Here is a 14,111-nt window from a genome sequence, read left to right as displayed (position 1 = left end):
GCTCACTCTCCTTATCCAAGCATGGGATCTCAAGCCTTTGAACCCAGGATTTGGGAGTCACACTCATTTTACCATATCACTAGAAAGGTGGAAAAGGGAGTATAAGGTTGGAGGAGTCAGGATCTTGGTCTGTTCACTAGGAGGATCTCTAGTCAGGTATTCCCACCCCTATCTGTCTGAAATTTTGTAGAGTAAGAATCTGTCTAGTGGCTGGATCCTTTAAAACTCTTTTCTTTCGCCATTGGACTATTACCTGATTCTGGGACTTTACTATTAAAACCAATTAGGATACATGCTAAGGAGCACATTTGAAGTCTACACAGAGAGAGAGAGAGAGAGAGAGAGAGAGAGAGAGAGAGAGAGAGAGAGAGAGACCCATACAAATGTAATGACAAAGGAAATCTTGTCTCCAGAATCCTGAGACTGCTATCCAGACCCATCTATGACAAGGACACAGAGGCCCAGAAGAGCCCTGTGACATAAGTACTGCACACAACTGGCCCATGTTCCCAGCAGGGGGCAGAAAGGACAGATTTTGCTGTGCAGAGGATGTGGCAACCTCAGCACACACAGCCTCTCTGTCCAGTCACTGCTCCTTGCTCCTGGGGAGGTCAATCAGGGAGATCATGTAAGTGCCCTATGGACTCTGGCCCACAGACACTCTGGCTGTGGTGACTGTGGTCTCTTGGCATTCCCTAATACATGCTGCCGGGACACTTTGGCAGCGCTGCAATTGAGCAGTGATAGTTCAATGTCCATGGTTGTCCCCACATTCTCTTTCCAAACAATGCCCCATCTCAAATCCACACAGTCCAGGCTCCCCTTGGATTGAAGGTTTTTATTGTTGGAATCCAGACTTTGACACCTGGAGGGCAGGGGTAGTGCTTCCTGCATCTATGCAGGTGAGCGGTTAAGTAGTTTCCTTGACTCCTCAGGCAAAGATGGATTCATCAACAGTAATTGTCAGCATCTATTTTTGACTGGAAAGAGAAAGTCAGTGAGGCATGAGAGCTGAAGGGGACGTCACTGATCATACATGGGATACCAGTTGGGAGGTAGCTGTACCCCTCTGCCATAGATCCTTGTTCTGACCAGGTCCAGGGAGCAAACTTTCCTCCCTGTTTCCCTCAAATCACATCAGGGCGAACCTTGTAAACAGCCTCCAATCCAGGCTGATGGAAAGAGCCACCTGCCTTCAGGACACCATGGGCACATGACAGACAGAATCCAGAAGCAGCTGGGTAGACCTGGAATGGCTCCAGGTGAGCCTCAGGCACCTATTGTCCCACAAGTGACCTGATTACTGTCACATGAAGACCCTCAGATACATGATGCTAACCTGGTGATTGATGCTACTACTTCTAGTGAAAAGAGGGGATTCAATTACATGCTCCACCCTGGAACCTCCATAGTGGCCTTGGAAATCCTGTGGACAAGAACAAAATTGAGTGTTTTGAGGGTGCAGTGGTAGACTTGACCACTTAGGATAAAAGACCCATGCTGGGGAACTGTGCCAGGCTCTGTGTTCATTGGCTGAACTCTGAAGGCTTGGTCAGAAAGGCTGATGGAGGCCAAGTGGTATTGTGGGGGCAGGGATCCTGCAGGGTCCAGTCTGGCTTGGCTGAGATGAACAGCCAGTCCTAGCTCAGGCCTCCTGAGTGTCCCTTCTTGACCCATTCTCCTGGTACCATAACCAGGGAGAGGATTCTGTGTAGATGCACAGAGGCATTGCAGTGATGGGGAGGAAAATAGGTTCCATCGCCACCCTGGGGTGAGCAGGGCAGCAGACAGACTCCTGGGCAGACCCAAGAGAACTCACCAGCAAACTGCGTACACTCTCCTTGTCTTCCTTTGTCAACTTGTTATCAGTACATTTCTTCATACTTTCAGTATTTTCCAGCGTGTCGTTGTCATCCTTGTATTTCTTCACAAAGTTGACATAGGCATCCACAGATGGGCCAAGAAAAAGCTCAAGATCCACTTTTATAGCCGGACAAATGCCACAGTCTGGAACACAAAGAACAGGTGATTTTCCCTTTAACCTTAGCATCAGGGCACATGAGTTCTTCCTGGGATGTGAAGCTGTGAGAGCCCTGGAAACCACGGAATCCCCAACACCCACAGCCTAGTACCCACCTCCTCCTGAGTTCAGGAGCAGGGCAGCCCCAAGCAACATGAGAGCACCAGCGAGCTTCATGGTAATGGTGGCAGGTGCTCCTCCCCAGCACTGGCCCCTTCTATAACTGCCCTGGGCTGCTCAGTGGGCAGGGAGAGGCTGTGTCTGAACCCTTCCAGGCTCCTGCCAAAATACTGAGTGATACTCCCTGGTGTGGTGTCAGGGTAGCTGTGTATTTTGGCAAGAGGAGAAGATCCCGGTCAACAAAGTCCCTGGCTCAGCCTGGTCCCCTTCTTAGGGCTCTGGATAAGGTCACATGTCATATCATCCAGGAGATGATGACTTGCCAGCCAGGCAAAAGTTCCCTCAACCAGACCTCCAGAGTGAGGCCTTGGTCACCCTGATTGGCAGGGAACACAATGCTTACTGAAAAGTCTCCCTTGTAGTCAATGTCTAGGATAGACAACATCATATTCACTGGGGTCCCCTGCTCTGACTGTTTCTATCCCTGCACCCATCTCTCACTTGCCTCATGGCTTCCATGAACCCCTTTGTAGCCCTGAAGTCTTCCTGCTGTTGTAGTCACACTTCAACTCGTCCTTTTCCTTGTTGCTGTTGTCTCCTTTTGAGATATCCCATCCAGACATTGCCCTGCCTCTGCTGCTGCATCTCTGTGTAGACCAGGCTGACCTTCAACTACAGAGGTCCATGAGACTCTGCCCCTGACTGATGGGATTAAATGTGTTCTCAGTCCAGCTTAACGTGACCCCCTTTTGATATTTCTGAGTTTTTTAAAGACAGGATCTTGCCTAGGTTAGTTTATAAACATTCTAAGAAGGGAGTGGTGTGTGTGTGTGTGTGTGTGTATGTGTGTGTACAATGTGTGGGCTTGTTGTGTATTAGTGCTATGTGTTTGTAGTATGTAATTAGTATGTGTATGTATCCTTTGTGTGTATGGTGTGTTTGTTTCTGTTATGTGTACGTTTGGTGTGTATGTGGGGTGCCTGTGGATTTTTTTGGTGGTGGTGTGTGGGTAGGAGGTTATAGTATGTATGTTTGTAGTGCATGTGTGTTCTCTGTGAGATATATACATATATATGTCTGTGTGTGTAACCCACGTTTTTTGTGTTTATATAGCATATGAGTGTGCTTGTGTTGTGTGTGGACTGTGTGGAGTATGTGTGTGGCATGTGGTGGTATGTGTACGTATGTGTGTAGTGTGTGTAATATGTATTTGTTTGTATTGTGTGTGTGTGTGTGTGGTGCATGCTTAGTATTTGGATGTGTGGCATACTTTTGTGTATGATGTGTTTGTTTGTACAGTATTATTGTGCTGTGTGGTGTCAGTGTGTGTGTGTAGTACTTGTGTTGTTTGAGTGGTGTGTTTGTGGTCCCTGTGCACGCTATGTGTGGTAATTTAATGTTTGTATGTGCATGGTTTTTGTACGTGGTGAGTGATATGTATGTGTCTGTAGTATATGTATGTAACTGTGACATGTGAATTGTGATGTGTGTGTCATGTTGTTTATACATGTTTGCTGTATGTGTGACATGTGTTTGTGTGGTATGTGTATGAGTGGTATGTGTGTAGCATATAGTATGTGACATGTACATTTTTGTGGGTGTGTTGTGTGTGTGTCAGCATGTGTATGGTGTGAGCATTGTTACAATACATTAAGAGATGCCTGACGTGGTGTCAAATGCTTTCAATTTGAACACTCTGAAGACAGAGGCAGGAGGATCACTATGAGCTTGAGGTCAGCCTGTTCCACATAGAGTTACAGGTCAGTTAGAATCACACGGAGAGACCCTGATAATATCACTATGAGTGTGTTCTTTAAGGTAATACTGCAAGTGCCTCAGGCTTATATTGTCATAACTAAGAAAATGTATTTCAGTATGGAGCATCAGACATAATAATTGGCCTCTGCCCAACTCTACGTTGCTGCTCCACCTGCCTTGTCCCTCAGGAAGCCAGCATGACTGGCTTGGGGACTCCACTGGCCATTTTGAAGACTTCACAGGTACCTCACCAAAACTACAGGACAATCTGAGCTGGCTTCTGAAGGAACAGCCTCATTAAGGCTGTTTCAGAGTGTCTAGCAGAGTTTTGCTATCAGACAATTCTACTTGACCATTCAACCATTTTTACCCTGGCCAGAGGGGAAACAGTCCCCCCCTTCTCCCCATGGCCTAGCAGACGGGGTGCTGGGAGGTGGCTGTATAGGCTGCAGTGCCCCTGCTATGGAAGTGGGCTGTCAGGTCATTCACTGGTCTGGAAAAGATTCCCACTCTCTCTCCTGGGACTGACATGTTAAGCCTCATGAAGCTGTGCTTCTGTCCACTGCCATGACACATGGAGGGCAATTGGAGCAGCCCAAGCTAGCAGCAGGAGACCTTCCCCTCCCCCACACACAGTTTCTATCTTCTGATCAAAGGGATCCCAGACAGCTGTCTTGGGACTCACCTGCCTCAGGCTCCCACAGTGGACTCTGCAGCTCTCCTGACCACTCTGTGTCCCCTGAAACTAGAACTTATCATCTACCTGGTCTATCTGTCACTGGGGCATCTCTGTATGGGGTAGGACACCATTTCCCATGAGCATGGCCACTTTGAGAACCAGGGTCTCCCAATGCTCTGCTCTAACTGGCTGGTGTGCACCCTGTCACCCGGCTGTGAGATCTGATGCTCAGATTCATCAAGCACCATATCAGAGGGACAGACATCTGTGGTTTCAACTCGGCTAGGACACTTTGGGCCTTGGTCCCCAGGGCGGCAGTGCTGACAGGCAGTTGTGGCGGTGCCTGTAAACCAGATGGAGCCCCTGCTCTAGGACTGACTTTCACCACCTCCCCTCACCTCCCCACAACGCATCATGAGTTCACACAGTGCAAGCAGTGCCTAGATGTGGCTGCTCTATCTGGGACTGTCAAGACTCCTGCCATGAACCAAGTTAACTTCTCTCCCACATACAGCACCAAATCTGGGAGGTTTGGTCACAGCAATGGAACACAGATTACAACACCACAGTGCACGGGTCCCTGTGCATGAGAACACGCCTGGCCTCCACCACAGCACTGGGCTCTGAACTCAGTCCCTGCTTCCCCAGCAACTCTTCCTGTGGATGCTTTTGTGTCCCTTAGATATCCAATGACTCAGGAGAACAAGGCATGTGGCGTGCTATCCCTGGGACACCACATAGGAGGTCTCCACAGTGGCCATTAGATATACTGGAGGGCTAGCTTGCATCTCTCAAGTCTCTAAACAAGACCTTTGTGAAACATGAAACAACAGTATCTTCCCGGATGACCCAGGCTACCCTCAAACTTTCAATGCCACTATCCACACCTCCCTGTTCACCTTATATAAGTGCTTTTGTTAGTTGGCTGGTAATAATTTTTAAAAGTAAAGACTCTAAGTGCTTGGTAAGTCAGAACTAATTAGTTTGTTGTTAAAGGCATTGAATGTCGCTTTCTATCCATCAGTGGTGACAGATTAAGTTATTGCCAAAACTTAGAGAGAACATAGTCTTTTGACTTACTGCATGCCTGAGCCAAACAGGATATGAATCCCGTAACCGTTTGGGGCAAGAGGTGCCAAGTACTAATATCTACTCATGAGCTGTCCACTATGTCCTCCAGGCCTTGTTTTGATGACCTTGCAAGTTCCCAAGGCTGTATAGGCCCAGCTAGCCCTTTGTATTCCTTGGAGGTACTAGGAATGGAGAAAAGGGCATACAGTGACTAGGAAGTGTCTACTGGTGGGTGACACCTGCAGCACTCTTCTAGTTCATCAGAGGTGACATTCGACTGTTTGGAGATCTCACAGAGGTTTAGTGCCTAATCCTGCATGTCAGAGGACAGATGACACCTGCCCCTTTCCCCAGTGACTGGAAATTCTCACTTGAACCATTAACATTCTGTGACCAGACATTTCTACTGTTTCTGATTCCCTCATATTTTCCTGTGTGTGTGTTTGTATGTTTGTGTGTGTGTCCCTGTGCATGTGCCCATTCGATATTGTATCTGTGTTTGTTTTTGCAATTGCCCATATGTTGGTTACACAGTGCCTACCTGCTAGTTTCATGTCAACTTGACAAAGGCTAAAGTCATAAGAGAGAGGTAACCTCAACGAAGAGAAACATGGTTTGTATGGGTAGAGGTGGCACACTCCTTTAATCGCAACACTCTGGAATCCCTGGTTGGTGTATCTCCGATTTTGAGGCTAGCCAGATCTACAGAGAGTTCCAAAATATTTAGGGCTACACTGAAAATCCTGTCTGGAAAATCCAAAAGAAACACATTTAATAAAGAGAAAACAAAATAAGAAAATGCCTCCACAAGTTAGGACTGTAGGCAAGTCTGTTAGGCATTTTCTCTCTCTCTCTGGTTTCCCTGAAGACAGAGTTTCCTGTGAAGCACTGACTGTCTTGGAAGTCACTCTGTAGACCCAGCTAACCAAACACTCAGAGATCCACCTGTCTGTGCCTCTCAAATGCTGGGATTAAAGTAATCCAGCAACAGTCATTAGCCAGGCATTTTTATTAGTGATCAATGTGGGATGGCTAAGCCCATTGTGGCTGGTGCCATCTCCTGGCTGGTGGTCCTGGGTTCTATATGGTACCAGTTTGAGAAAGCCCTGGGAAAGAAACCAGTAGCAGCCTGCTCCATGGCCTCTGCATCTGCTCCTGCCTCCAGACTCCTGCTCTGCATGAGTTCCTGTCCTGACTTTCGCTATGAATGCAAAAGCCAAATAAGCATTTCCTTATCAGTTTGCTTTTGGTGAAGGTATTTCTCACAGGAATAGTAATCTTTTTATTCGCTTATTGATTTATTTTGTTTTTTCCAGACAGGATTTCCTTGAATCACAACTGTCCTGGAACTCACTTTGGATACCAGGCTGGTCTGGAACTCACAGAGATCCACCTTCCTCTGCATCCAGAGTACTGGGATTACAGGTGTGGACCACCTCGCCTGTCTGAGCAATAGTAATCTTAACTGAGACACATGGCATACATGTGTGCATACACATGGCAGCCAGAGATGGACAATCAAGTGCTTCAGTTGCTCTCACCATATAAAAGTATATGTGGGTGTGTGTTTATGTGTGTGCTTGTACATGTACACATACATACATATTGTATATGCAGATTTCTGCTTTGTGAAAAGATTTAATTTTTTGTTTTCTATGCATGGAGATTTTGCTTGCATGAAAGTTTTACACACTGTATGTGCAGGGCCTGTGGTCCCCAGAGGAGGGTGTTGAATCATCGGGAACTGGAGTTACAGGGGGTTGTTAGCTGCCCCATGGGTGCTCAGTCCTTTTAACAGCTGACCTCGTTATATTATGGAGACAGGGTCTCTTCCTGATCCTGGTCTTGCTGACATGGTTAGACTGACTAGCTAGTGTCCCCCAGGGGTGGACTCCCTAGTGCTGGAATTATAAGGAGCACCACTGTGCCTGGCTTTCCTCATGGGCCTGGGGACTGAAACTCAGGTATTCAAGCTTACACAGCAAGTATTTTCCTAACTGGGGCAGTCCCGGGCGACCTCGCTTTTTCCTTTGCACACATGAAGCTCAAACTGAAGGACAGAAGGAAGTAAACTCCCCTCCTGAGAGGAGAGGAGCATATGTAAGTACTCATGATTTCTTCTGTAAGAACAGTGTCTTTCATTCCTATTTATGTTTCTGCTCATCCTGCCATTCACACCAACATACCATATATCAATATCTTGCTATTGGTTACTGAAATTATTTTATATTTGACAATTAAGAGCTTGTTTGGACTCTCTTGTGATTCCACATACTGGGGGGGGGGACATGATAGGAGAACTAGGAGAAGCCAGTTCTATTCTTCTATCCTGTGACTTCTGGGATTTGAACTCAGGTCATCCTGCTTAGTGGCAACACCTTTAATCACTAACTATCTCCATAGCCTTCCATACTTCTTTTTGAGACAAGTTCTCTTATTGAACCTGGAGCTCCCATGGGATTTTGGTGGATGCCACAACACTCACGTCCTTACAGGGGTCCTGGGGATCTGAACTCAGGTCTTTACACTTCCATATTGAGCACTGAACCCACTGAGTCATCTCCTTAGACACCCCATTTTTCTGTGTGATGCAGTGGATTAACCTCAGTACTGTGCACATGCTAAAATCACTCCTCTAAGGCATCTGCAAACCAGTACAGAAACCAGAGCAGGAGTGACTGATGACACTCTGAAGGGATGCAGTCCGTTTCAGTGGGGGTGGCCTGGTGCAGGACCACATTGACAATCAGGAAGTGGAGAGATAAGATTGCCCAGATTGCTTTCTGCTTTCCAGTCCATAGAGACCCTAGTCCACGCTGCCCAGGTAAACTCAGACTGCCTGCATCAACTGACTCAGCCTAAAAACTCCACACTGACAGAGCTTTGTTTCCATAAGGATTGGAATGCAGTCAGGATGACCATCAAGATTAGCCATCACACACCGCACGTGTCCTGCCTTCAGGAAACACAACCCAAGTTGACAACCTCATTTTGAGGGAAGTAGGTTGATTTGAACTTGACACCATCCACACACCCCACTGCCCATGGACAAAGGATAATTCATGTGCAGTGACAAATCCCTCCAAATGGCCAGTACTCTTTGAATACTTAGAGACCTACTTCCTGGTAGGGGTGAGAGAGATGAGAGCAGGACAACAGGAATGAGCTGCTGAGGCAGGGAGGGCGACACTGCAGCATGATGCAGTTGGTGGGAAAAAACATCCAATGCACGGAAGAGAACCACATGACCTAACACACTGTGACTACCCTGGCTGGCAGTCACTAAAAGCCCCAGATGGTGGTCCCTGTTCTGAGAGGTTGACTCCACAGGCGACAGCAGCTAAAATGATATGATGTCTGTGGAACACAGTATGGTACCAGATGTGCACACATCTGCACCCATGTTGATCTCAGTGAAAAGCAGTGTTGTGGGCTGTTGGCTCCCTACAGTGACAGAAATCCTCCTTGACCTCCATGGATTCCACCTCCAAGCTGAAGAGGACATGCTTGCAGCCAGGAGAGGCAAGGAGGAGTGTGACCAGGAAACAAAAGTGACAGCTCAGGCAGGACAATACAACACTTGGCTCAGCATGTGGTTGCTTAGAAAGGTCAGTCCAGACGTCTTCTGGCAAAGATACAACCACTTCTGTCCAGAAGCTGATGACATTAGGATGTCTACAGCCATTTGTTCTTCAGACTGGCAGGGGCTGCTATGCTCACTCCCCCATGCAAGAGGGACAGGAATCCACAGGTGCCAGGCTCTTGCCCAAAGGCATTTGGAACTTGTGGGAGGCAGGGTTGGGCTTGGGTGGGATGGGGTGGGCGGGACTTGGCTCAGGGAGACAGCAGCTTATAAGGCAGCAGGATCTGCTCTGAGAAGGGCATTTAGCACTCTGCACCATGAAGGGGACATTGCTTCTACTGACCTTGCTGGTGACTGGGGAGCTGGGCTTCCAGACAAGTGAGAATGGCGACAGACAGCCTTTCTTATTCTTGCTCACCCCATCTCACTTCCAAATAGATTTCCAAGCAGTGCCGGGACACAGATCTAAGGGGTCCCCAGGAGGTCACGAGCCAGGACACCTGCCCAAGTCCCTTGACTTACTTCACTGGACTGAGACAGTTGGGGTTGGTGGGATGGGGAGCAGGGGTATGTGGTGATGACCTGTCCTTATTTGCATGCACAGTTGAAGCTGGGTCATGTGTAGGATTTACGTGAAGGTCAGATATGCAGGCTGGCACACTCATTTATCCTCTTTTACTGAGAGTGTGTGTCTATGGAATCTGTGGCTGTATCTGGGAGGCAGCAGACTCAGGAAGATAGAACTGTGAAGGTCAGTTAAGACACTTGTAGATGTGGCCAGAAACTCTGAATCTCCACTTCTCCAGCCTGGAGCTCACTACTGATGTTTTCCTTTGCATGTTTGCAGCAGAACCATGCTTTCCTTTCTTCAAAGTATATAACGCAACGGTCTATGGAAACAAAGAAATGAGAAATGAGCTCATAAGCAACTTTAAGCCGACTGCCCAGGAGAGGGATGCTGTTGACAATCTCTAAAAATGCTACAATGAGGCAGGACGGGAAGGTAAATCTCTGGATGGAGTAGTTCTGGTAACTTCCTCCCTAACCTAATCCCCCAGGGATACATGAAGAAATGCTGTGTACACTTGATCATGTGTGTCAGGGGATGAAGAACAGAGCACTCAAATCCTAGCCTACCCTAGTACATGGCAATGCAGCATGCCAGCTCTAAGCAAGTTCCCACAATCTCTGCTAGACTGTAGGTAGTGGTTCTCTCCCACTCTAGGGCATGCAGGGACACAGGAGATCCTTGCTCTGTTGGCTACACAGGTAGGGCACCCTCAGCTGTGATCTAAGATGTCTGAATTCTGTCTACTGGCCAGTGTCACCTTCTCTGGATCCTCCCTTGACTGTACTCCCCTGTCTCAGATGGAGCCCTCCTTCCCCTGGCATCCTCAGGGCCAGGGCAGAATCTCCCTGCATGGCTTAGATGATACCCCACCCCCAGGGAGTGCCCACAGATGTCCACCACAGCTTCTCCTTGTTTCCTGTTGTCTGGTCTTTAGGCAAAGCAGGATTATACAGAGGAGTATTCTGCATCACTCATAATGTTTGTAGTTTGAATGAAGAGGTCTTGCAAAACCACAGTTCTCTCTAGCAAAGATTTTCTTCTAACACACTCACACAGGGGATGTATTACCCAATGTGCTGGACAGATGTCCTCAGGTATGGGACAACAAAAGTAATACTCAGCCATCCTGTGTCCTCTCCACACTATCCCCATCATACCTTCCAGCACTTTCTCCCCTTCATCCCTGCCTGGCTAGGGTGGCTTTTCAGAATTCCTCTTGGCAGCTGTGGATGAGCTTCAGTTCCCTTGGGCAGAGTCTACTGTGGAAACCTGAGTCACTGCAGGGAGTTTCCTTTTCTGCTGTCAAGGGGCAGCCTCATCTGGGTGACTGGGGAGCCCTGGTGAAGCTATGCACCTTGCCTGTGACCACCACTGCCTCTCTCTGACCTTTTGTTTTCCAGCATGAAATCATCATCAACTCACCATGCAAGGAATACTATGCTAAAGATGCCGTACTCAAAATTGAGGAAGTCTTTTCAAAAATTCAAAACCATGAAATGTGATGGCTGATGTTGTGCCATCTTGCAGCCCTGCCATCTCTCCCTCCTGAAGTTGAAATCCAGACACCTGTCCCCTCCCTGTTCTGTCTGTCAAGCTCATTTTAATAAACACCTGCAGCTCTGCTCTGGTCTCCACGTCTGTGTCCTGTGCAGGTGAAGTGTGACATCTTCAGAGGATGTGGGAGACAGTGGCAGAGGTGACATGTGTGGGCACTCAGAGCAGGGAGACTGGCACTGACTGACCAGGTGAGCATGGGAAAGCCACTGCAGCTCTTTTGTTGTTCTGTATCCCAGGCTGGCCATGATGTCACAGAGATCCTCCTGTCTGATGCCTTCCGAGTGCGGGAATTAAAGGCACTTATCACCACCACGCCACTCTGACTGCAGCTTTGTGAGACTGTGAGACAGGAGCTGTTTTAGGGTAAATAGCATATGAGGAGCCAGCGGGTTCAGTGTGTGGCAGGACAGAAATGAGGTGCACACCTACTCACCTCACATGGCACAGGGCAGCTGGTTCCTTAGACGTCAGTCTGTGGCAGTGCACTGAGTCTAAAGATGACCCGGGTGTGCTTACCAGATTCTCTTCTTCTGCTAGTTTCAGCCACCCTTTGTCTTAGCCTGGTCTACATAGCAAATTCCAGGACAGCCACAGCTACATAGAAAGACCCTGCCACAACAAGAAAACAAAACTTAATATTAAACAAAAATCTTTAATGAGGAAAATGAGAAGTGTAGGTGCTCAACTATAGAAAAGAGAGACAGTTGGCAAGATGTATCATGGGATAGAGTAGCAAGGCAATGGTGGTGCAAGCCTTTAATTCCAGCACTTGATAGGTAGAGGCAGGAGGATCTCTGTGAGTTCCAGACTATCCTGGTCTACAAGAGCTAGTGCTAGGACCCCTACAAAGTCACTGAGAAACCTTGTCTCCAAAAACCAAAAAAAGGGGCATAGAGTACTTCCATGCATTACAGGGGACCTGGGATCAAATCCCAGTACCCATGCAAAGCCAATCTTAACAGAAAACACCCATAATTCCAGTGCTCCTCACCAGAGATGAGAGTAGACTAGTGAATAAGAAAAAATCGGTCTGGAGTCCAGTGTCAGACGACCAGAGAGAACTGTCTAGACAAGGTAGTGAGGAGTGACACCTGAGATTGCTTTGACATCCATGTGTGCTGTAACCGTGCCATAATCAATTCAGAGGTATCAGGAAAAGAGAGACAAGACGTCCACTTGTGTGTACTAAGAGAATGCATGTGCTGCCTTTATTGCCAGGGAGAGAGAGAGAGAGAGAGAGAGAGAGAGAGAGAGAGAGAGAGAGAGAGTTTGTGTGTGTGTGTCTATGTTTCTTCGTTGCAAGTGATAAGAGGTCTCTCTCTTGTAGGAGGGAGGAGCTTTATATACAGGTGTACAGCACAGTGGAAAAACCCCAGGTGGAAGAGAGCGTGTTTTCCTCCTGCTGAATGTTGATGTCAGAGGGTCAAGGCCAGGGCAGGAAGCCAGGACTAGAAAACAGGAAGCACTCGGACTGGAAAACAGGTTGCATTTGTAGGCTGACCGGCAACTCACAGAGACCCCGTGGGGTTGGGGCCCAAAAGCTCTCTCCTTCCCTAAGTGCAATCATGTAGTTAAGACAGAGATTCAGAGTTCCTCTCTCCTATCAGGAGACCCACTTGGTGTGAGACAGAAGAAAACCTAAAATCTAGGGACTCTGCTTGTCACAACTGTGTTTCTCACCAAAACTCCACTTCTCCACATACATATTTTCATCTTTATCAGTACCTTTCTTTGGATGTATACTTATTGAAACTGTTTGTTTTGTGATTGTGATGGTTGAGGTCTCCACAGCAAACAATACACTTTCCTGACCACAGTTTCAGAAGTCTCCAGAAAGAAGATGGATTCCCAAATCAATTCCACCTGATCCACCATGATGCCTTAGAGCTGATAAACGCAGGCACTGGAGAGACTTCTTACCTCTACCAAATCCTCAGACAGAAAGGGGTGGGGCTGGATGACCTGGCGTATGACTCTTCCAACTGAAGAAACCGAATCCTCCAGTTGAAGAGGCAGAAATCCTGTATCCTCCATCCTTATAGTCCTGTCTCCACATCCCTAGTGCTGGGATTAAAGACGTTTGCCCACCAAGTCATGAGTTCCCAAGTGCAGGGATCCAAGAGAGAGGCACCACCACCCATCTCTTTCTCTTTTTACTGCTTCAATTTCGTGTAGCCCAGGGTTGCCTTGAAACCCTGATCTTCTCGTTTCCTGCTCCCAACTGTTGGAATTAAAGGTGAGTGCCACCACAACATGGCCTCTATGATTAACCGGTATCTAGCAGCACCCACTGGTCTTCAGGCAAGCTTTATTTGTGAGAGGACAAACAAATTATCATGACAGTACTCTCCTTGTTCCATGCAGGTCCTGAGGATTGAACTCAGGTGGCCAGGTTAGGGAGCAAGTGCGTTGACATGCTGAGTCATCCCACCAGCTGCACAACTCACTTTTCAAAGGGTCACACTTCCTGTGTACAAATCGAAATAAGGATATAATATGAACTCCAGGGTCATCAGGTGAGCACACTTCTTATGTCAGACGAATCTGCTTTCCTGGGTCTTCTGATTTTATAGCATTGGAGACTATCTGGAATAAGGCCTCTCTGCTTTTCTGAGAGACTATCTGGAATAAGGTCTCTCTGCTTTTCTGAGATTGCCTGCAGTCCTTTCCACCGCCGTCTCAGTAAGTCCCCTGGAGAAGGAGCTGAACCAAAATATGGGTACCAGAGAGGCAGATAACCAAGAGGCTGTGC

General features: G+C 47.7%; 1 protein-coding gene across 1 annotated transcript; it reads right to left on the bottom strand.

Annotated features, from left to right (window-relative positions):
* Positions 1-1,306: 1,306 nt before the first annotated feature.
* LOC106022095 (major allergen I polypeptide chain 1-like) lies at positions 1,307-2,197 on the bottom strand. The gene is made up of 3 exons (XM_021233918.2): positions 2,137-2,197; positions 1,820-2,007; positions 1,307-1,426 (listed from the first exon to the last, which is right to left on the bottom strand). Exons 1-3 carry the CDS (start codon positions 2,195-2,197, stop codon positions 1,307-1,309), a joined length of 369 nt encoding a protein of 122 aa, XP_021089577.1.
* Between the last annotated feature and the right edge of the window lie 11,914 nt (positions 2,198-14,111).

This window comes from Mesocricetus auratus, unplaced genomic scaffold, assembly GCF_017639785.1.
Source record: "Mesocricetus auratus isolate SY011 unplaced genomic scaffold, BCM_Maur_2.0 Super-Scaffold_100046, whole genome shotgun sequence".
Classification (NCBI taxonomy): domain Eukaryota; kingdom Metazoa; phylum Chordata; class Mammalia; order Rodentia; family Cricetidae; genus Mesocricetus; species Mesocricetus auratus.
Note: the sequence above shows the minus strand (reverse complement) of the source record. Positions and strands in the feature narration are given on the sequence as shown.